The following is a 23049-nucleotide window of genomic DNA, read 5'->3' on the forward strand; positions in this document are numbered from 1 at the left end:
GAATTTCTTTGTCCATACTTAACACTCTTAAAATGGAGATTTCTTCAGGGCAAATGAAGGCAGATGTGGACGATGGGAAAGTTTGTCTAAAAAGGTGTTTGGGCTTTTTCGACAGTGTTTGTTTCCTTGTTGGTTGCATCATTGGTGCTGGAATATTTGTTTCTCCTAAAGGGGTCTTGGAATACTCTCAGCTTAATGTTGGGGTGGCTCTGTGCATATGGGCTGCCTGTGGCGTGTTGTGTATAATGTGCTCCCTCTGTTATGCCGAGCTGGGCACATCATTGCCATTTTCTGGTGGTGAATACTATCACGTTAAGCGAGGACTTGGATCTCTGCCGGCTTTCGTAACCATCTGGACTTTAATTTTGTTTATAAGACCTGCGTCCAATGCAGCACGAGCCTTGATCTTTGCTGAATATATCAGCCGGCCATTTTATTCTGGTTGCCCACCACCTGATCTACTCAAGAAAATATTAGCTCTTGGAATTCTGTGGGTGTTATGTATCATAAATTCAAAAAGTATCAAGATGTCCACCTGGGTTCAGAACATATTCACAGTCCTTAAAATGATGTCCTTGACTCTTATCATTGTTTATGGAATGATTGAGCTTGGCAGTAACCCAAAGGCTTCAGAACCATTTAAGGAAGCTTTTGATTCAGAAGTCCCAAATGCAGTTCAGACTGCGGAGTCTTTCTTTCAAGGCCTTTATGCATATGGAGGATGGAACTACCTCAACTACATGGCTGGTATGTATCTTTATCCCCCTTTATACCACCTGATCACTACTTTGCTATACAAATGTGGTCTAACTTAATATTACCTGTTAAATGTGTGCACTAAACATCCTTTGTCCTTGATGTATGGCTGGGAATTCGCTAATGGATGAATTTTGGTCCTTGCTAGTCTGAACACTTGATTAATTTCCTGTCTCTTGTGAACTCTGTTATTGGGAGAATATCTGATCAATGTCATTTCTGCCCTGCCTGATGTCAGGAAAAGAATCAAATCATCTTAAAAACCAGGGCTCTGGCATCTCATGAAAGGTTTTGTTGTCTATTGATTGTTGCCTGCTATAATCTTGTACAAAGTTAGCTAGTGTGCCCACTGTACTTTGGTATCATTGATGCTTTTGCCTGATTTGCTGACTATTCATTTACCTAGTGATTCTGTACTGCATTGTCCTTTTGGTGACCCATATTTGGTGACATCCCATTGTGTTTGTATTGTCTTGTCTTTGTCAATGTTTTCACTGTTTTATGATAAAGGAAGGGAACGGTAACTAGTTGTCTCCTACTGCTTAGGGTATGTAGGGCAAGTAGGCAGCTTTGACAGGGGTTTGGCCTCAGGGCCCACTGTCTTTGTTCCTTGTCTCTGTATAACAATACTAGAAACAATGTATGATTGAGTATATATATATATAAAGGATTAACAATTTGGATTTGGTTCAGTCTCACGGCAGCTGCAAAACCTGGCAATCACCAAAATATGCATCAGTTATCTCCTCTAATTATAGTCTTCAGTTACTCCAATTCCTTATAAAATAAAGTCAAATACAACAAGACTACATTAATGAAGTTCTATAAGTGCTTCTCCCCCATACTGGGGTTTATGTTTCATGTCATATGAGTTTTTTGTCCTACCCAAAGGCTTACAGTACAGTACATAACAATTCTCAAAAGTTTGCTAATACAGATCATTTGTTTGTCATCAAAATAGATGTGGTAACCTATAGAAATATAAGTATTAAAGGAAATACGATAAACCAGGGACACTTACAGATAGATCCAGGCTACGTAACTGTGGTAATCTACTTATGTTTGACCTGTAATACTGGTCCTAAGGCACAATACGGAAGTATCACGTAATGCATTTCGCTCATATAATTAGACTTTATTTTACATTTTCAAGAGCAGAAGTTCACCCCATAAAATAAGCGTAATCCAGCCCCGCAATATACTGCATAAATATAGATGAGACGTCGGCTGTATAACCACAGCCATGTAAGACACAAGTGTAATGAAAATACAAGCCGGCCGTGGTCTCTATCACTACTACACATTAATCTTGGAGAAAGTATCATGGAAGAAATCATAGAAGGCTTCCTGTGACCATTTATATCTAGGAAATATAAAAACCGACAGCCCAATTAAAATGATCAATCTACGCTACGGGCCTGTGCTTTTAATTTAATGGAGAGCAACTGCTGAAGTTAATGTAGTTTCATCTTCTTGGGAGAAAGCAATAGCAGATTGTGTCACACAAGTTTATAACTAATCTTTCTATGTTTCTAACAGAGTGACCTATGACCCTAGCGATAGGTCAAGAATTAATATTTTGTGGTAAACTATTTATATCATGTAGATTTATGTTCTATGGGGCGGAGGAGAGGGGGTGGGCATACAGTTCTCTATTAATGTCATCTCTTGTTTTCGGAACTAGATTTCTGTTAATCATATGTGGGAATAGTAAATCTTAGAGAGAGAGAGAGATAGTAGGTAATGGGTACATTTTTTTTATAGATCTAGGAATCAGGCAAGGTAGGAGATGGCGACATTTCATGGATGTCTTTATTGTACCAAGCTCATCGTTAAAAATTGCACTTAAAAAACATTTTTGTTTTCCGTTATTTTTGTATCCAAGGTTTTGTGGTTTCATTGGATACAAAATGGGAGTGTTTGGATCAATAAAAAAATAAATTGCACAGTACGCACTGTTCTCTGGGGCCCCATTCTTCCAGTCTAACCATGGTGTATATAGAGTCATCTTACAGTTACCGATTTTTTGATTGCCAAAACAGCTGATTGGCTGCAGTGGTCGTGTTCTCTCACAGGAGTGGACTATTCGGCAGTGTTCATCAGGAGATTGGGAGTCCTGAGTAAAATAAGTAAAGAGTTGTGGTTGGTGGTTTATCAAGCTTAAACTTAAGGTACATTCACATGGCCGCATGCTCAACCGGACCGGATCCTGGACCAGTACAGGTCCGGGAGGAGGAGAGGTTTGGGGTGAGCACTCTTCCTCCCTTCATAAGCAAATTTGCCAAATTATAGGACATGTCCTATATTTTGTGGTGTGGCCGCCCCTCTCGGTCACTACGATGGCACATTATGTGTTCAATGTGCCATGACCAGAAAGCTTAGAAGTCCGTGGAGGCTGTGATCTGGTCACAAATCATGCGACCCGACACTTCCCTATAACAACCGTGTGAATGACAACCTGGTCACTTTTAATGAAATGGTATCACAGTTTTGTAACTGAGGACTTAATTTATTGTGGTAGAAATCCTTTTTAGCTCAAAACCAAAACTTGAAGTACGGTGTATTTGTAATTGAGACAGACCCATTATTATAGAGGTTCAGCTTCTAAGCTTTTGCATCCCATTCATAGGTCACCTTTCAGCGTTCCCACCTCACATGCCGACGCTCATACAAGTGCCGTAATTTGAAGTGGATGGGACCCAGTGCAGTGTCGGTGCCAAACCCCTAATAGCATGTCTGGTTTCTAGTACCAGTCTTTTCATATTGGAAAGTGACACCTTGTGGGCATCTAAGCTACTTGGGCCTGGTGAGGACTGTATCCTCAGCACCTCCTCAAGTTATGCCCCTCACTGATACATCGGGGTAGATTTACTTACCCGGACAATTCGCGATCCAGCGGCGCGTTCTCTGCGGGGGATTCTGGTCTTCCGACGATTCACTAAGGTAGTTCCTCCGACGTCCATCAGGTGTCGCTGCTGTGCTGAAGTCCGCCGAAGTCCGCTGGAGTTCACGATCCTATTCCTGGTGAAGGTAAGTGCGTGTCCAGCGACACTTTTTTTTTCTAAATGCGGCGGTTTCTCCGAATCTGTCAGGTTTTCTTTCAGCCATGCCCCCCCCATTTCCGTCGCGTGCATACCGGCGCCGATGCGCCACAATCCGATCGCGTGCGCCAAAAACCCGGGGCAATACAGGGAAAAATCGATGCAAATCGGAAATATTCGGGTAACACGTTGGTAAAACGCGATTCGGCCCCTTAGTAAATGACCCCTGTTGTCCTATTTTATTACCTATCCAATTATCCAATGCACTAAAAATCCCTCTCCTAACCTTATACTCGGATTGTTACACCTCAGTATCACACATGGGCTGAATCACATGTGATTGTTATTACTGAAAGTGTTTTTCCCAAACTTTTCCAATCATGTCTTTCCCTCGTGTAACATTTATGCAGAGGGTATGTTCCACTATGGGGTTTGATGTATTTAAATAGTAAACTATTCACAGATTGGAAATTCCCTGATGATATTGTAAATGAGGCTCATTGATTTTCGGAGGTTTTTATAGCAACAGAAAATATGCTGTACTTTAATTGTAAAACCCATACGCAGGCTGTTTACCCCCTAGGAGGAAAAAGAATTAGTTTCTTACTAAATGTACATATGTTCGTCTTTAACACTGTATATGTGCCAGCTTTTGTGCTGGGGCCTAATGTGAAGTTATTATTAGAAGCAATCACATCCACCGAGTCCTTACATTCAGATGTTTGTACAGTGCAGTCAGGTATATAGCGCTTGGCTACACAAATGGCTCCTAAGCCTATGACATATTATTGTTTTTCTTGGGGACTGCAAAGTGGGTGATTGCCTTAGGGTACATTTAGACGACCATCCGTGGGGATGTTTATGCAGCCGCATATACGTCCCCATAGACAGCAATGGCAGCCTGGCGTCGGTACGGTCCCTCCTCTCCAGCGCACAGCAGTGTGCCTGCCCGGTCATGCATGTGTGTATGTACCATATTCCTGCAATGTTATTCTTGTCTAATTTCTAGAAATAACCCATATTAAATTTAAAGAAGGAAATTATTTTTTAAATCTAAGGTTTTTTTTTTTAAGTTAAGAAAGAACTTTAAAGGTCCTGAATGTAGTCCAGTATGAAAGGGAACCTGTCAGCAGATTTTACATCAATAAACTACCTACTAAAAATAAATCTATAAAAATAAATTCTATAAAAATGGTATCCAAAAACATTTGCAAATGAATTGAGAAGAGAAACTTTTTGCCTGAGACGAGTCACTTTTACAGGCTGGTGGGGGAGTACCACTTCTGACTATCTAGAACAGATAGCACCATATTAAAGATGAAAATCTCATCTTTCAAATTGCATCAGGACAGTGGGTTTTATTTACTAAAGATGAACCCTGGGCTGTCTGTAAATTGTGGTTGGTCCACAAGTTTAATGGACATCTACCATCAGGATCAAGCATTGTAAACCAAGCACACTGACATACAGTGTATGTACCCCCTCTGTTTTTCTTCTCTTATTTTGGCTTCTTATACCCTTGATTTTATGTAAAAATGTGAACATTAATTATATAAATGAGCCTGAGGGGTTACAGCCTTTTATTCACAAGTAACTCAAAGAAGAGTGGATCCTGACAGAGGGGGGACACATCTGTATGTCAGTGTGCTTGGTTTACAATTCTTGATCTTGATGTCCTTTAACTATTTTTAATAATTTGATACTTACTGTCTATATACAGAAGAAGTACCTAGTAGAAGGAAACTACTTGGCAAAGGAAGGGGATCCCTTCTGTAAAGGACCTTTGTAGGACCTTCAAAGGTACTTGAAGGACTTTTGTGTACTTGCATGTTGAGAGCTGGCAAACTTGAGGGCTGGAGGTATTATCTCTACAGGGCAATATCAAACTTGGTGGGACTTTTATGTTGCCCCTTAGATGTCCTTGTCCTCGGGTTGCCTGTAGTATAGTCTATTACTGAGAATCAGAGATACAGACAGTTAAATAAAGCCCAATATAGCTCTTTGCATATGATTTTGGAGGCGATTTTTATAGGTAAATGGGAGTTTTAATGTAGAAAGGATATTTTATACCCACCTATGGTTGCTGTTAATTTAGTGGTGTAAAAGCTGGTGACACGTTCCCTTTAAAGGGCTGTTCATTAAACTTTAAAAACAAAATTCTCATTTCTCATTAAAATTAACAGTGACGTCATCTCTGGAAAAGAGAGTGCCGCTGAAGCCAGTTGGTGAATGGTTTAGATGCCACCACTGAACCAGGAAGTGCAGGGAAGTGGTGGACCTAGTTGCAACGGGAAAGGTGGAGCCAAGTTCTTTTGAATTTGAATGTGGACTTTTTTTATTTCCCTATAGTCAGTGATAACACCATTTATTGTGAAACGTGTAATACCATGGAGACAGACAATGAAGGAACTTGAGGGCCCTAGGAAAGAAAAGGCAATTTTGGGGTTGGTTATCCCTATATCCACTGAATGGTGAGGACTCCTCTCTCTCAAACAACAACAAGCTAGCAGGCAAGAGGGTGAGAATCCCAAGGGGCATGGAAAAATGATAGAAAATGTTTGGTCATTGATCCCGAAACCAAATTTTGACCCGTTTTGATCCGTACTATTTTGAATCCATGTTGAACAGCTTTGTAATATTATGTGTATATATCTTGGTATAGACCAGTGGTGGAGAACCTATGGCATGGGTGCCAGAGGTGGCACTCGGAGCCCTTTCTGTGGGCACTCAGGCCATCACCACAGATGACTCCAGGTATCTTCCTGCAGTCCCAGACAGCCTAAGACTTGCTGTGCACAGATCTATTTTAAAGTGACAGTGCTACCTGGAACTACTGGAGGAGTGGGGAGGTGTGGACAGATCTGGATTATCATTGTAGCTTCTGCTCCGGCCATGACAATTCTTCCTGTTTATGGGACTCTGGAGGGAAGCTACAATGATCATCCAAATTTCTTTTATTTTGTGCTTTATTGGTGTCCTTAGGGGCTGATATCAATGAAAGCTGTGACAGAGAAGGGAATATAAATCAATAATTAAATTTTTGTGTTGGCACTTTGCGATAAATAAGTGGGTCTTGATTGTAGTTTGGGCACTAAAAGGCTTGCCATCACTGGTATAGACTAATAGCTCACACAGTGAAAAAATGCCCCTAAAATGCCCAGTATAAACCCGCCTGCACAAATATGATACTAGATACAATATTTTATCACTCTAATTCTACACTTGCCCTACAAGCCAAGACAAGACAAAGTGACAGCTTCTATATTATAATATCAGAGCGAAAAATTTTAATTCCATCTCCTTTTAAGAATTTCTCATTACAGTAATGATGAATGATAATCCTTGTTCTATGTATCAAAAAATCTACTCTTGAATAGTTTTCTATGCAAAGATTTTTGTATCCATTTTTATTGATGACTTTTCGTCCTTCCTTTTCAGAGGAGATAAAGAACCCGAGCAAAAACATCCCTCGCAGTATAATAACAGCCATGTGTGCGGTGATTGTCTTCTACTTGCTGGTGAACATCTCATACCTCACTGTTCTGACACCCAAGGAGATTGTATCTTCAGGTAAAGTGATTTCAATTTTGTTAATGAATCCAGTAACTATAGAACGTCCTCAAAGTCATTTGTCACACTTGACTGAAGAGCTTAACAAATGAGGTCTGAACTTGGCTGTATTTTTCCACTATCCTCTTAAAGTTCCTCTTTTTATAGTTTTAAGATTCCTTACAAATTTTATTGGGGAAACTTAGGGGATGTTTCAAAGACCAGCACAGCTTATAATGGGATGCTGGACACACCAATCCTAATGTATTTTGGGGTCAACTTCACATTGAAAGTTCCCATTTCTTAATGTAACCCTCTGCTTTACATAAACCCATCATTTTCAATATGATCATCATGGCAAAAACATTTTTAATTTTTAACTGGAAGCCCCATTTAACCATTAAAGGAGTTGTCCCCACAGGATAGAGGCTAACTTGATGATCGGTGGTGTGGTGTGTGTGTGTGGGTGTCTCATTGATGGCACCCACACATCTCAGAAGAAAGGGGGCCAACATAACCATGTTGGACCTGAAGATGAACCAAACAAATGGTCGTGCATGTGCTGGTTGCTCTATATATGATGCTATGATGCTTACAGATATAGCCGAGTACAGCTATCTCAGGCAGTGCCATAGAGATGAATAGAGCGGCCGGCGCATGCACAACTGGCCGTACAATGGGACTACTGCAGACTCCCGTTCTTGCGATCCGTGGGAGACTCCCACCGATCAGCAAGTTAGTCCCTATCCTGAGGGACAATTAAAGAGCCATTTCCCGCACCTTTATTCTGAGCTATAGGGAACACCTTTGTTGATAAAAGGCACCATTCATCACAGGAAGGAGTCTGAGTGTTGATATCCTTCTGGTTCTTGCGAAAGTTTGATTATTTTTTGTATTCTCTGTGTTTGACCCCGGGCCCAACCCTTGACTTTGGTTCTGGTTTTATGTTCTACTTCAATTACAACCCCACCTTGACCTGACTCGGATCCATATCTTGTAACTTGAATCGCTTTCCCCTGACTTAAGGCAACTTACTCGGATTGTGCTGCTAAGTGCCCTGACTACTGGACTGTCTGACTACATTTGCCTTAAGCCATTGATCTAAGCCATTTCGGCCAGCCGTTATCCACTCTGTGACCACCGCCAGAGGAAATGGCTGTATGATCTTTCTTCAGAAAACTCCAGATTCCTTCTGTACTACCAAAGAATTCCAGGGATAATGGCCTAAAGTCATAGGAATTTGATAGCACAATGGGGCACATTTACTAAGGGCTTTGCGCTGCACTTTTGTCGGACTGTGCACGTTCTTCATTGCTAAAACGGCTTCTACAGGTATTTAAGAAGTCTCTGCGCTGCCATTGTGTGGAACGCAACCCTTTTGTGTCCATGCAACACAAATTATGGGGCATGCCGATGGACAGTTCGGATGATGTAGAACGAGCGCCATATTTAACTTTCAAATTGTATCGCACACCCTATGTTAAAGATGCACCATAAAAAACATGGTGAACTCTGTTGGACCAGTGCGGGGAAGCGACAGATTCATGATTTCTGGTGCTCTTTCTTAGGGAATTGGTTGAACCCAGCATAATACACAGTCAATCCACTTTTCGTGAACTGTCTGACTTTGTAAGTAAATGTGCCCAAATATGTTATTGGACCTCAAGTGAAACGATGTTTAAAATTCAATATAAATATATGTAACATTTTCTTTAGAGAAAGTTGTAGGCTGAATGATTGTAGACCCCCGGTGAGACTGCGCTGCTGTGATCTGATCCAGCATGTAACTTGTTTTATACTATGTAGAATCTGGCAATAGTTGGAGAATTATATTAATATTAATGTTCCTCATGCTGATTTAGGATCATCACAGACCTGGGAAGTAGCATTAGTTGGAATAACTTAAGTTGCTTAAGACCTGAAAGATATTAGTCAGGCAGAAGTTATAAGGAGACCTCATATATTCCCATATCGACTTGTGCTGTAACATTCCAAAATCTGTTTTAGTAATGTACAGAGAATAATAGAAATATTGAGAAATACAGAATATATAGAATTCAATAAATTAGAATCAACATATAGGTGGGTATATAGGTGGCCCCCTCTGTCTCAGCCGCATACATCAAGAGGCTTGATGTATCCAGAGGGTGACTGCACAGAAAAAGAAAACAATTTCACTTTTCCACTCCCCTGCTGACTGTGCCCCATTTACGCCCCTCCGACCCCCCCCCCCCTCGGCATGGAAGCTGCAGAAAGGGGATTATAATCACACATCATATTATAATCACCACTTTACTGGCATAGAAGTCCTGATAAACACCCTCTATAGTAAGTAACATTATGGCCCAGATATGTTAAATTGGCGGCACCAGTTTACTCTCTAACTTTGCACCAGAAAGAACTTATGAAGCTTGCACAAGTTTTTAAGAAGTGTCTGCGCCAGTTTTGTGTCACAGCTGAACCGTGCTGAAAAGACACCACAAATGCAGCACTACCGGCCGAGGACTCCTATACACAGGCGGTCTGTCATGTGTATAAGAGTATCTCATACATACAGGCTGCACGGGCACCAGGAAGCACATAAAAGAGCCAGCCCCAGGAGTGTCACATCATTATACAGGCTGTCTGTCATGTGTATAGGAGTATCTCATACACAAACAGGCTGCAGGGGGCGCCAGCACCAGGAAGCATATAGAAGAGCCAGCCCCAGGAGTGTCACATCATTATACAGGCTGTCAATCAAGAGTATAGGAGTATCTCATACACACACAGGCTGCAGGGGGCACCAGCACCAGGAAGCACATGGAGGAGACATTACACCATTACACATCACATCATTATATAGACTGTCAGTCATGTGTATAGGAGTATCTCATACACGCAGGCTGCAGGGGGTGCCAGCACCAGGAAGCACATGGAGGAGACATAACACCATTATACATCACATCATTATACAGGCTGTCAATCAAGGGTATAGGAGTATCTCATACACACACAGGCTGCAGGGGGCACCTGCACCAGGAAGCACGTAGAGGAGCCAGCACCAGGAGTGTCACATCATTATACAGGGTGCCAGTCATGTGTATAGGAGTATCTCATACACACACAGGCTGCAGGGGGCGCCAGCACCAGGAAGCACATAGAGGAGCCAGCACCAGGAGTGTGACATCATTATACAGGGTGTCAATCAAGGACCCATCTCAGGTCATTTGCATACAACTTTAAGACTTTATTATTTACAGGCATGTAGAGTAACTATGTAGGGATGGAGGCCATGCTTTCTAATAGCAGTTTATGAAAAGATATTTAGTTTTGTTTTTTTTTAATTTTCCTGACGGGTTCCCTTTAAGCCCCAGGCAGTTGTCTCCCACACGGAGCAGTAGCAATACAGGTGTATGTGTGTGAGCCGATAAAAATACGTGGGGTTTTGTATTAGTGGTTAAAAAAACCACTAGCACATGTCCAAAAAGCATATTTATGTGTTTGCAGCCTCAGGCAGATCATTGCATATAATCACTGTGAAAGTAGTGACTAAACATGGTGTGTACTTAGCCTGAGTTTGACATTTAGTGTGGGCAATGCAGTGTGTAGGAGACAATGCAGACTTGTACAATGGGCGCAGTTAATAGTCCCTATTTATGCCTTTCAGCATGTGATCTATTTACTGTAATTGCCTCTCAGATTATGGGGGGAAATGATGTATTCTTCATAGAAGCCACTTTTGTCACTCATAATGTGGCCTCTACATTATGGGAATTCTTTTTTCACTGCAGAGACCAAATGGCTGACCCCCTACAGAATCGGCAGAAAATCTTTAAAACTGGGTTATCATTAGATGGAACACGGCTATTGTGTAGGTACAGTATGTAGTAAAGCCCCTAATTATATGTATGTGATGGAGGGTTTGTTAATGTAGTGGAAGTAGATGAGAGAAACATGGCTGCTTTCCCCTTTTCAAGATCTACTATATGTCCATCAGATTTTCCAGTATTTTGGAAAGGATTTAATATAAAGACTGAAATCTTACCACAGTTACTTATAATAATTAGACAGGTTGCTGTCACACTGTTCCTATCAATGATCTTGCAGCTCAGCCTCCCATACTGTATACTTATGTTATGGAGAATATAGATGGAGAGGATAATCTTCTACATCTTATCACTGAGACTGGATTCACATGTTCAGTATTTGATCCAATTTTGTCGAAGACATCCTGAGTGGATATGAGAAAACTTGAAAGAACTGTTTGGTGTGGGTGCTGGATGTTGTTTTGCTAGAGTATTGGCCACCAATATAAACCTATGGATAACCTGTTACTAGAGATGAGCAGACCACATGGTCGAGTTGGGCATTCAGGTTCCCCCGGGGCAATAATAGCCATGGCTAATTGTTAGGGTCGTCAATTTGGTGGATTGAGTGTTCGGCTGCCAATTGGGCAATGTGTCCAGGTCAGGCAGCCAAACCCGAACCCTGCCTATAACATCTGTGTCAGCATCATATTATCTCCGTGATATGCACTTTTTAAAAAACTGTGTTGTTTGGATCTATGAGCCTATCCAATCACTATTAAGACCAGGGCTATGAGATCACATAAGATTCCTGTCTACTCTTCCTGGGTTGCTGGCTATAGAGATTCTTTAGGTTGCTCCATAAGTGTTTTGTTATTTGGTACCGCATTTGCCCTCTTTGTTGTGACCTGACTCTGCAGACTATTTGTAACTGTTTGTACCGTTCTTCTTTATCTTTGTGCTTTGCATTAGGGCGCTGGGAGGGATCATGAACCAGTTACTGGTTACTGCCTAGGGTGGTGTTCAGTAAGTAGGTAGGGTGAGATTGGTGCTTTCAGCAAGACAGGTTTACTGTCTTGTCTATTTTTCTGTTCCTAGTCCCCTATTACACAACTCCTTTATTAAAAAATCTTGAGGAGGGCTGGAGGAATCATGATCTCCTGCCCTGCGGTCCATCAGAGCCTGTGCCCATGTTTGTTTACAGGGACAGGCACGCTGGACTCTGACAACCTTCGCCCGCCTGGCAAGCCCAACGCTCGCCTGTCCCAGTGCCTGATACAGCATGATACACATTGGGAGACCAGGAGAAGGTAAGTACACATTTATTTTGTTTACAACCCTCCTCAAGATATTTCAAGTCATATAACTCCTATATAAAGGAAATCTACCATCAAAATGAAGCATGATAAATCAAGGCCACTGACTCATGGATCTATGCACTGTGCCTGTGATAATCTTCTTATATTTGTTATACATGACCTTCTTGTTTCTAAAATCAACTTTTATAATTATGCTAATTAGACTGAAGGGCTATGCTTGGTGTTTCCCGAACCCCTCAGTGCTGTAACTTCACAATGAACACAAACCTTCTTGTTGTTGCTAGATTACATAGGCAGAGGGAGGAGGGAGAGCGCATGGTGTTGGGTAAGACATGTTCTCCTCATTGTAACAGTCTGTGAATCTGCAGAACTGAGGGCCTTTGGTAACACCCATTTTTAATTTTAAAAGTTGATTTTAGAAGAAAGTAGAACATGGATTAGAAATATAAGAAAATGACCACAGTCACAGAGCCTGGATCTGTGAGTAAGTGGACCTGGTTTATTCTGATGGCTTTTGATGCTAGATTTTCTTCAAGCATGGAGTATTATGCCTGAAAATACAAGAGTCACAATCACTGTTATCTTGACATAGGGTTAACACCAATATCATCTCTTTTTTTATTTTTCTCTAGCTTAAAATAATTTGAGCAAAAAATGATTTTATCTTTCCATATTTCATTGCAGCTGCAGTATCTGTGACGTGGGCCGATAGAACTATTCCATCCGTGGCCTGGATCATTCCCGTTTCAGTGGCCGTCTCAATATTTGGTTCTCTAAATGGAGGGATGTTTATGTTGGGGCGACTAAACTACGCTGGAAGCAAGGAAGGGCATTTGCCAGCCATCATATCAATGCTCCATGTACATTACCTCACACCAGCCCCAGCTATGATCATTTCCACTATCATTGCATCAATCTTTGTCATTCCTTCTGACCTTATTTCATTAACAAACTATTTTGGATTTTCCTCTTGGCTGCTGGTTGGACTGACTTGTGTTAGCCTTGTTGTACTTCGCTATCGAGAGCCCAATCTTGAGCGCCCATACAAGGTGAGTTAATTAAATTATTGTAAGAAATAGTTCATTTGGACTGGGGGCTTGTTTTAAGTGGGATGAGTTGTAGTCTTTTTAGGACGTTTTTTTTGTAAATATATATATCTAAGAGTTTTATTTTCATATTTTCTGGTGGACACAGAAAATAAAATGTACTTTTATTGATTTATTTAAATTTAATGGGGCAACTTGAGTGGTATGCACAGAGGCCAGACCACAACCCCATCACACCCCTATGATGTAAATTGGACCATGTTAAGCCACCTAGACCCTCTCAAAATCCAGCATCAGTGTTTGACCTAACAGAAGTTTTTTTAAGCCAAGTTGGGAAAATTCCCACAGAAACTGCAACATTTTGTAGTCATTGATTTAAAATGTAACTAAACGTTTGAAGCAAATTCAGCTCTTACTGAAGGTGATAGCAGGTGATAATAGTAAACATTGTAATATGCTCCATTAAGGGAAACATCCTCTCTCTGTGCTTTTGTCTGCTCTTCTTTCTCCTGTTGTGAGCACTGTATCTGAAGTCCTGTACACAGCATAGAAAGATTTTGATACTTTGCATACCCAGATTTCCCTTGAAAATTAAGCTCTCTGAGGGTCTGAGGCTAAATAGTTAAATCATTAGATACAATACCAGTTTAAGCTAAAGTTTTTAGGTAAATTAAGGCTACATACAGACAAACGTGTGCCCCTCAAGTTGTAGCTCGCCCCTCTCCATTGAGATACACGGCGGCGGATTACGGGGAAAGATAGCACATGTGCTATCTTTTCCCGGGTACGGAATGGTACGGTGCTGCACGTGTGCCCACTGCCGGCCTATGGGGGGCATATATACGGTGACCGTATATCGAGGTGACCGTATATACGTCCCCCAACAGTGGTGTAAATTTAGCCTAAAGTACGTTTTTTCCCTTTATCTCGCAGTAGTTACTGGATTCAGGACAGACAAAATGATTTGCACAAACATATTGGAAGAAGGAAGGAAGAAGGGCAGAGGAAAAGAAGGACATTGGGTGTGAATAACGTTAATGTATATTACAAAGGTTAATTTTATAATCTGCACTATTAATTCATTCAATTTTGTCAAATGTTTAGTTATGCTTCAAACCTAATAACTGATGGTTAGGTTTTTCTATAATTAAATACAAAGATAAGGGAGATTTACTATAGTTTCTCCATCAGTTTTCTGACAGAGAAGACACACAAATCTCCCCTTCTCGACTATAGTGAACTTGAAACTAGAGAAGATGGGGGTTGGGGGAAGTGATGGGCGGGCAGGGTCGTGAACGCCCCAACCAGCCACATCTACAATAGTGTCAGTGGGAAAAATGGCAGAGACTGGAGCCTGGTCTATGCAGGTCTAACAGGTCTGTCCTGGTGGAGATCACGTCCACATCAACTGAGAAGCTGGAGCCACTTAGTATATACGGCGGGAGGAACTCAAGACTGGCGATTAAAACACTAAATTCCCATAAACAGTGTTTATGAAGAAAAGTTAGTTACATTTTTAATCTTAGACTAAATAATCCTTTTTTGCCTAAATAGTTCAAATAGTAATCTTTTGAATTGACTCAAAAAAAAACGTACATTACCCAAAATACTGATGTAGGATTATGAGGTATAGGTCATTATAGAAGTATAAATGATGTATATTATAACCCATATACTACATATATACTGTGTATATATATATATATTGTGAGAAAGTGAGAGGTGTCATTTGGGAAAACCGCTATCTGTCTTACAGGCAGATGAAATGCTGGTGGTAAAAGCCCTGGGTTTGTCTGCAGTAACCCAAGGGTTAATGCAGACATGATAAGCAGGAATAGTCTGTTTTGTCTGTGTTGGCCTAGCTAACACAGACACATTTGTAATGTCCGTACTGGGCCTGCTTATTATGGAGTAGGGGTAGGCTGGTAGTGGGACTCCTACTCCACCCGGGCTTCGGTCCTGGGCTTTTGTATAGCCCACAGGTGCAGGTCACAGGCCTCGTTAGGGTCTGATTTAGTCTGCAGGCCAGAAGCAGTAGGAGAGGCCCTACCTGGAGAGCTGAAAGCGAGATTGCATTCTCACAGCAAAGGTAACTGAGGGTCTCCTGTCTTACTGCTGGCCAAGAGTGTGTGCCAGGCAGCCTGGTACCCGGATAGCTAGGGTCCGTCAAATGTATTAGACAGCGCCTAGCCGGGCAGGAATTACTTTTATAATGTTTTTGCATGTGCCTAAGCCAAGGCTGAATTTGTGTTCTGTTTTGCAAGTGTGAATAAACACTTAAGTTGGACTTTTAAACCTGCGTGTGTCACTGCTTCCTGCACTGCTACCAGTCAACTACCAGAGCAATTCCCCACATATGGTGGATTGGAGCGGGCAAAGTGCAGTGAAGTATACACTAGTGCATGTCCTGGAAGTTGACAGCACTGAAGCTGCAAGCCACAGCCATGGAGGAGTTAATCAAGCAGCTTGTCCAGTCCAACGTGCAGCAGCAAGAGACAAACAGATTGCTGCTCCAGCAGATAACAGCCCTGACCGCTGCTCAGCAAAGGACTGTCCCAGCAATGACGGTGAAGGACGCCAGGAAAGAGGTCCGCAAAGCTATGACCAAGATGACCGCCGAGGATGATGTGGAGGCCTATCTGACAGGCTTTGAGAGGGTGGCCACCTGAGAGAGGTTGCCACAGCAACACTGGGCAGAGGTGTTGGCCCCCTTCCTCGTCGCTGATCCCCAGCAGGCATACTACGACCTGAGCGAGGAGGATGCCCGGGACTACTCCAAGGTAAAGGCAGAGATCTTGGCCCGACTAGGAGTGGATCAGCATCTACGCGCTCAAAGAGTGAATAGCTGGAGATACCAGGAGGCGCTACCACCGAGGGGGCAGATGCACCAACTTGTTCACTTGGTCCGCAAGTGGCTCCAGCCGGAGACATCCACCCCAGCCCAGATGGTCGAGAAGGTTGTTTTGGACCGTTTCCTGAGGGCCTTGCCGGGTGAGATCCAACAATGGGTGGGACACGGGGACCCGTCTGATGCCGATGCGCTGGTGGGGTTGGTGGAGAGGTTTTGTGCCACTCAGGCCCTAACAAAGAAAGCCCCTTATACCAAGACAGGCCTTAAGGCACGGAAGGTCTTGTCACCCACAAATTCCCGGGGCAGGACAACGCCCAATGTCCGGGAAGTACCCCAGGGGAGGAGGAGGGGGGAGGCTCCCACCTGTTGGACCTGCCATGAGCCAGGTCATATTGCAGCCCATTGCCCCAATTCCTCAGAGCCCATGGACTGCAGTTCCGCCAGAAGGGTTTCTCTCTATGCTGCCCCTGTCTACACAGCTACTAGCCCCGACTCTGCTGATGAGCGCCACCTGTGCCGGGTGACTGTGGCAGGGCATCCAGCGTTGGCCCTGCTGGACTCAGGCAGTCGTGTGACCTTGATTAATGGGTCCCTCACAGACCCCAAGGCGGTCACAGGGCGCACAATTGGAGTCCTGTGCATCCATGGGGACGTAAAGGACTACCCCACCACAGTTATTAACTTCCAGACCTCTTGTGGAGAGACACTACATGAGGCAGCGGTTGTCAAGAACTTGCCCCATGACCTTATCTTGGGACGGGACTTCCCCATGTTCTGGACTCTATGGCGGGGAAACCAAGAGTTGGGGGGTTGTTCTCCTGTGTTGTCTGGTCAGATCTCTGAAGCCGAGCCTGATGACCCAGACTCTGGAGTTCCTGCCGTAGGGGTGACCGCCACAGAAGATGGAAGTGTAATGTTTTCCCTAGATGTTATGGCAGGCGAAACTGAGGAGGTAGTGACAGGACCGCAGTTGTCTGATTTGGAGGTATCCCGTGACAACTTTGGTACTGCCCAACTCCAGGACCCCACTCTGGTCCGCGCCAGAGAAAATGTGGTAGAAATTAATGGCGTACCTCAGCACCCAGGTGCGGATAAGTTGTTCCCTCGTGTGGTGGTAAATCAGGAGTTATTGTACCGCATTGATAAGGTCCACGGTGAAACCCGGGAGCAGTTAATGGTACCTCAGCCATATCGTCAGATGGTGTTAGACCTTGCACATAAGCATGTGATGGGAGGGCACCTAGGTACCACAAAAACTCTGGAACGCATCTTGCAGCGTTTTTACTGGCCAGGAGTATATGATAGGGTAAAAAGGTATTGTGAAACTTGCCCTGATTGTCAATTGCATGCTCCCATGGTACACTTTCGAAGTCCGTTGGTACCTCTGCCCATTATTGAGGTACCCTTTGAAAGGGTCGCCATGGATTTGGTCGGTCCTTTAGTTAAATCTGCTCGGGGGCATCAGCATATCCTGGTAGTCATGGACTATGCTACCCGATATCCTGAGGCCATCCCACTGCGGCACACCTCTGCAAAACTAATTGCTAAAGAGTTGTTTGCCATGTTCTGCCGGGTGGGACTTCCCAAGGAGATCCTCACAGATCAGGGGACTCCTTTTATGTCAAAAGTCACCAAGGAGCTATGTCGGCTCTTTAATATTAAACAGTTACGCACCTCTGTGTACCATCCTCAGACGGATGGATTGGTAGAACGGTTCAACAAAACTTTAAAGAGTATGCTAAAAAAGGTGGTAAACAAGGATGGGAAGGACTGGGATGTACTATTGCCATATTTAATGTTCGCCATCCGAGAGGTCCCACAAGCCTCTACTGGGTTCTCACCGTTTGAGTTAGTGTATGGCAGACATCCCAGGGGTCTCCTGGACATAGCCAAGGAGACATGGGAACAAGAGCCCACCCCCCACAAAAGTGTAATAGACCATATCGCAGATATGCAGGACAGGGTGGCAGCCGTCATGCCCATTGTCAAAGAGCATATGGAGGAGGCACAAAGAACTCAAAGCCGGGTTTATAACAGGTCAGCAAAAGTAAGGAGCTTTAGTCCCGGTGATCGTGTGTTGGTGCTAGTCCCCACTGTAGAAAGTAAGTTTCTCGCTAAATGGCAAGGACCGTATGAGGTTATAGAGAAAATAGGAGAGGTGAACTACAGGATACGTCAGCCCGGACGGAGAAAACCCGAGCAGACTTATCATGTAAATCTGTTGAAGGCCTGGAAAGACAGAGAGAGTCTGCATACAGAGATGGTTCTGGCTAGTCCACCTCCTGCGCTACCCTCACAGGCTGCAGATAAGCCTGTGCCGGAGGCAGAACTGCGAATAGCCGATACCCTTACCAAAGAGCAACAGCGAGAGGCTCGAGAGTTTGTAGCAAGAAATACAGATGTGTTCTCAGAGTTGCCAGGCTACACATCTGTAATTAAACATGATATTGTCACTGAGCCAGGGGTAAAGGTAAGATTAAGGCCGTACCGAGTCCCTGAAGCTCGTAGACAAGCCATATCAGAAGAAGTTCAGAAGATGCTGAAGCTAGGGGTTATTGAGGAGTCCAAAAGTGAGTGGGCCAGTCCAATTGTTCTAATTCCCAAACCGGATGGGACGTTGCGATTTTGCAACGATTTTAGAAAATTGAATGAGGTGTCTAAGTTTGATGCCTATCCCATGCCCCGGGTGGACGAGCTTATTGAGAGACTAGGGGGTGCTCGGTACTTCACCACCCTGGATCTAACTAAAGGATATTGGCAGGTACCCCTGACAGATAGGGCTAAAGAAAAGACAGCCTTTATCACCCCTGAGGGCCTTTTTCACTATGTTGTATTACCGTTTGGGCTTCATGGGGCCCCCGCTACCTTTCAACGGTTAATGGACATAGTGTTAAAGCCACATAGGAGATACGCCTCCGCCTATCTAGATGATATTATCATCTACAGCCAAGACTGGGCGAGTCACTTGGCCAAGGTACAGGCCGTAGTGAACTCTCTAAGGGCAGCGGGCCTGACTGCAAACCCCAAGAAGTGTGCGCTGGGAATGGAGGAGACACACTATTTGGGGTATGTGATCGGTCGAGGTATAATTAAACCTCAGATCAACAAGATTGACGCTATACAGGGTTGGCCTCAACCAGTGAGCACAAAGCAAGTCAGGGCATTCCTGGGCATTGTAGGGTACTACAGACGGTTTATACCAAACTTTGCCACCATGTCCGCTCCCCTGACAGACCTGCTGAAGGGTAAAAGGCCGGTCATGGTGCGGTGGAATGAACAAGCAGAAGGTGCTTTTCAGGCCTTGAAGTCTGCGTTGTGTGGATCTCCCATCCTCATTGCGCCAAACTTCAAGAAAGAGTTTATTGTGCAGACGGATGCGTCAGATGTAGGACTGGGAGCTGTCCTCTCTCAGGAGGTGAATGGCGAGGAACACCCCATTACTTACCTGAGCAGGAAGCTCACGCCAGCTGAAAAAAATTACAGTATCGTAGAGAAGGAATGTCTGGCGATAAAGTGGGCATTAGAGTCCCTACGGTACTACTTGCTGGGACGACAGTTCCGTCTCATAACTGACCACTCTCCTCTCACGTGGATGAGTAGAACTAAGGAGAAGAATGCCAGGGTCACTAGGTGGTTCTTGTCCCTCCAAAATTTCAGCTTTACGGTGGAGCACAGAGCCGGGAAACTACAGGGCAATGCGGATGCCTTGTCCCGAACGCATTGCTTAATGTCAGGAGTTCGCCCCGGTGGGTCTGAACTGAGGGGGAGGGTATGTGAGAAAGTGAGAGCTGTCATTTGGGAAAACCGCTATCTGTCTTACAGGCAGATGAAATGCTGGTGGTAAAAGCCCTGGGTTTGTCTGCAGTAACCCAAGGGTTAATGCAGACATGATAAGCAGGAATAGTCTGTTTTGTCTGTGTTGGCCTAGCTAACACAGACACATTTGTAATGTCCGTACTGGGCCTGCTTATTATGGAGTAGGGGTAGGCTGGTAGTGGGACTCCTACTCCACCCGGGCTTCGGTCCTGGGCTTTTGTATAGCCCACAGGTGCAGGTCACAGGCCTCGTTAGGGTCTGATTTAGTCTGCAGGCCAGAAGCAGTAGGAGAGGCCCTACCTGGAGAGCTGAAAGCGAGATTGCATTCTCACAGCAAAGGTAACTGAGGGTCTCCTGTCTTACTGCTGGCCAAGAGTGTGTGCCAGGCAGCCTGGTACCCGGATAGCTAGGGTCCGTCAAATGTATTAGACAGCGCCTAGCCGGGCAGGAATTACTTTTATAATGTTTTTGCATGTGCCTAAGCCAAGGCTGAATTTGTGTTCTGTTTTGCAAGTGTGAATAAACACTTAAGTTGGACTTTTAAACCTGCGTGTGTCACTGCTTCCTGCACTGCTACCAGTCAACTACCAGAGCAATTCCCCACAATATATATATATATATATATACACTCACCGGCCACTTTATTAGGTACACCTGTCCAACTGCTCGTTAACACTTAATTTCTAATCAGCCAATCACATGGCGGCAACTCAGTGCATTTAGGCATGTAGACATGGTCAAGACAATCTCCTGCAGTTCAAACCGAGCATCAGTATGGGGAAGAAAGGTGATTTGATGCCTTTGAACGTGGCATGGCTGTTGGTGCCAGAAGGGCTGGTCTGAGTATTTCAGAAACTGCTGATCTACTGGGATTTTCAAGCACAACCAATATGGACCAAAATCTCTGAGGAGCTTCCAGCACCTTGGTGAATCTATGCCACGAAGAATTGAGGCAGTTCTGAAGGCAAAAGGGGGTCCAACCGGTTACTAGCATGGTGTACCTAATAAAGTGGCCGGTGAGTGTATATATATACATATATATACATTTACAGGATTAAAGTTGATACTAATTTTGTGCCTGCATTATCTCTGTATATTAATGACTATTATGGTTTTACATTTCAGGTCTTCCTTCCCATCGCCTTCGGAGTTATAGCGGTTTCAATTTTCCTTGTTCTCGCACCTATAATCCAGTCCCCGAAAGTTCAGTATTTGTATGCTCTGCTCTTTATGTTTAGCAGTATACTTGTCTATATCCCCTTTGTCCATTTTAAGTTACACATCCCGTACTTTGATAAAATCACTTGTCATCTGCAACTTTTACTTGAGGTTTCACCAACTGATATTTTTGAGGACTCTAAAACTGACTAGAGCCCCCGCTATTTCTATCCTGTGAAATCAGTCAAGTTTATCGAGGACACTTGCGGAAGAATAGAGGCTTTTGAAGCCCTCGCTGTAGATAAAGGCTGGGCCTTAATGTCAAGTAAATATCCAGTGTAAAGATAAAATAAATCTATTCTGTGACTCGCGGGTTAGAAGTTATTTTGCTCTGCTTTATAGCAGACGTCTTGTCTGGAGACTCTCTCTAGTTCTATTGTACAAGAAAAATGCAGCTTAAAAGTAAAGTCTCGATAGAGAAGGAGTTTACAGTTTCAAGTAAATTGTTTTCTGCAGTTTTTTTTTTTAAATTGGGTTCAGTTGTCAAGTATTGCAGTGTTTTGCCAAAGCTGTAAAGTTATTCGGTATCACCAGGATACAGAAAATTTGGCTGCTTGGACCTCCAGGTAAGATTGCAATGGATGTCCCATTTTCCTAAATGGAAAACCAGGTTGTGTAGGTGCATGGCTGCTCTATTCATTCTTAGACTGCATTCACACTGCTGTGTGGGAGACGTATATACGGCTGACATATACATGGCCTATATACATCCCTCATAGATGGCAATGGGAGCACGGCGCCCCACGGGAGCAGTACGGTGCCGCACAAGTTCTGTGGGGTGACAATGTGGTTACATTATCAGGGTACAGGTGTACATACACTTTCATCTGGCTACTTACATTGTACTTACACACTGACACATGGAGAGAGAGATAAGACAGATGAGCGATGCATGAGATACCTATTACACAGAGGCCGATAGAAAGAGGCTGACAGACTTTTACACTGCGAGCTCTGCTACATCTCTGTTCTCACAGATATGTTCCCACCTCCCCCTTCCCCTGGATCACTTATCTCCTTGTAGTTTGCAGTCTTCTCTGTTCACAATGTGCTGGCAGGAAGTGAATCAATGAGTGTCAGTGTGAGCTCCGGGCTAGGACAGGGGGCTGAGCACAGGGGGCTCAGAGCAGAAAGGCACAGAAGCTCAGCAGCATGGCTGTCACATAGAAATCTAAGATGGCGGCCATCCGACCCTAAGTCAGAGGTTATAGGGTTGTGTCTAGGGACAACTGAAATTGTGTACACCAGGACTGATAGAGACAGGTTGGACTTATATCTGCAAAATGTTGCATTTTTGTTAATAACAGTGAATTAGAGAATGTGTTATTTTGTTATCCTGAGAACATATAAGAAACTTGTCTTCATGGGAATACCACCTTTGAGCATTTCATGCAGAATTCGAATTTTGGTTGGTTGCTTAGGAGCATTAAATATATAAATGATGTGTTGCAAACAGGGCAACCTACTTCACATGGGATTCTTCCCCAAAACCACATACCTCTCCTGCAGCAGTCTAGTTTTATTTGATTATGTATACAATCAATAGTGGATTATAAAATGGGAGGTTTGGGCTGCATCCCAGGTCTCAAGACTTCTAGGGGGCCCAAAGCCACCCAAACCACCCACCAAACTTTATACTGGGAAGAACTTTCCCCCATGAAATCT

The 23049-nt window shown here is 43.6% G+C and overlaps 1 protein-coding gene across 3 annotated transcripts in view; it reads left to right on the plus strand.

The window, feature by feature from the left end:
* The window catches only part of LOC140132630 (b(0,+)-type amino acid transporter 1-like), a 58948-nt gene extending 37258 nt beyond the window's left edge, over positions 1–21690 (plus strand). For 2 of the 3 annotated variants that reach the window (XM_072151622.1, XM_072151621.1), the window contains exons 2-4: positions 7236–7367; positions 13138–13502; positions 21292–21690. In XM_072151622.1, the coding sequence (XP_072007723.1) occupies positions 7236–7367; positions 13138–13502; positions 21292–21537 (743 nt within the window). In that variant the 3' untranslated portion in view covers positions 21538–21690. Of the gene's footprint in view, positions 1–44; positions 748–7235; positions 7368–13137; positions 13503–21291 lie in introns of those variants that run through there. The other variant, XM_072151624.1, reaches the window with a different exon arrangement.
* Positions 21691–23049: the final 1359 nt, after the last annotated feature.

Source organism: Engystomops pustulosus, chromosome 5, assembly GCF_040894005.1.
Source record: "Engystomops pustulosus chromosome 5, aEngPut4.maternal, whole genome shotgun sequence".
In the NCBI taxonomy this organism is placed as follows: Eukaryota; Metazoa; Chordata; class Amphibia; order Anura; family Leptodactylidae; genus Engystomops; species Engystomops pustulosus.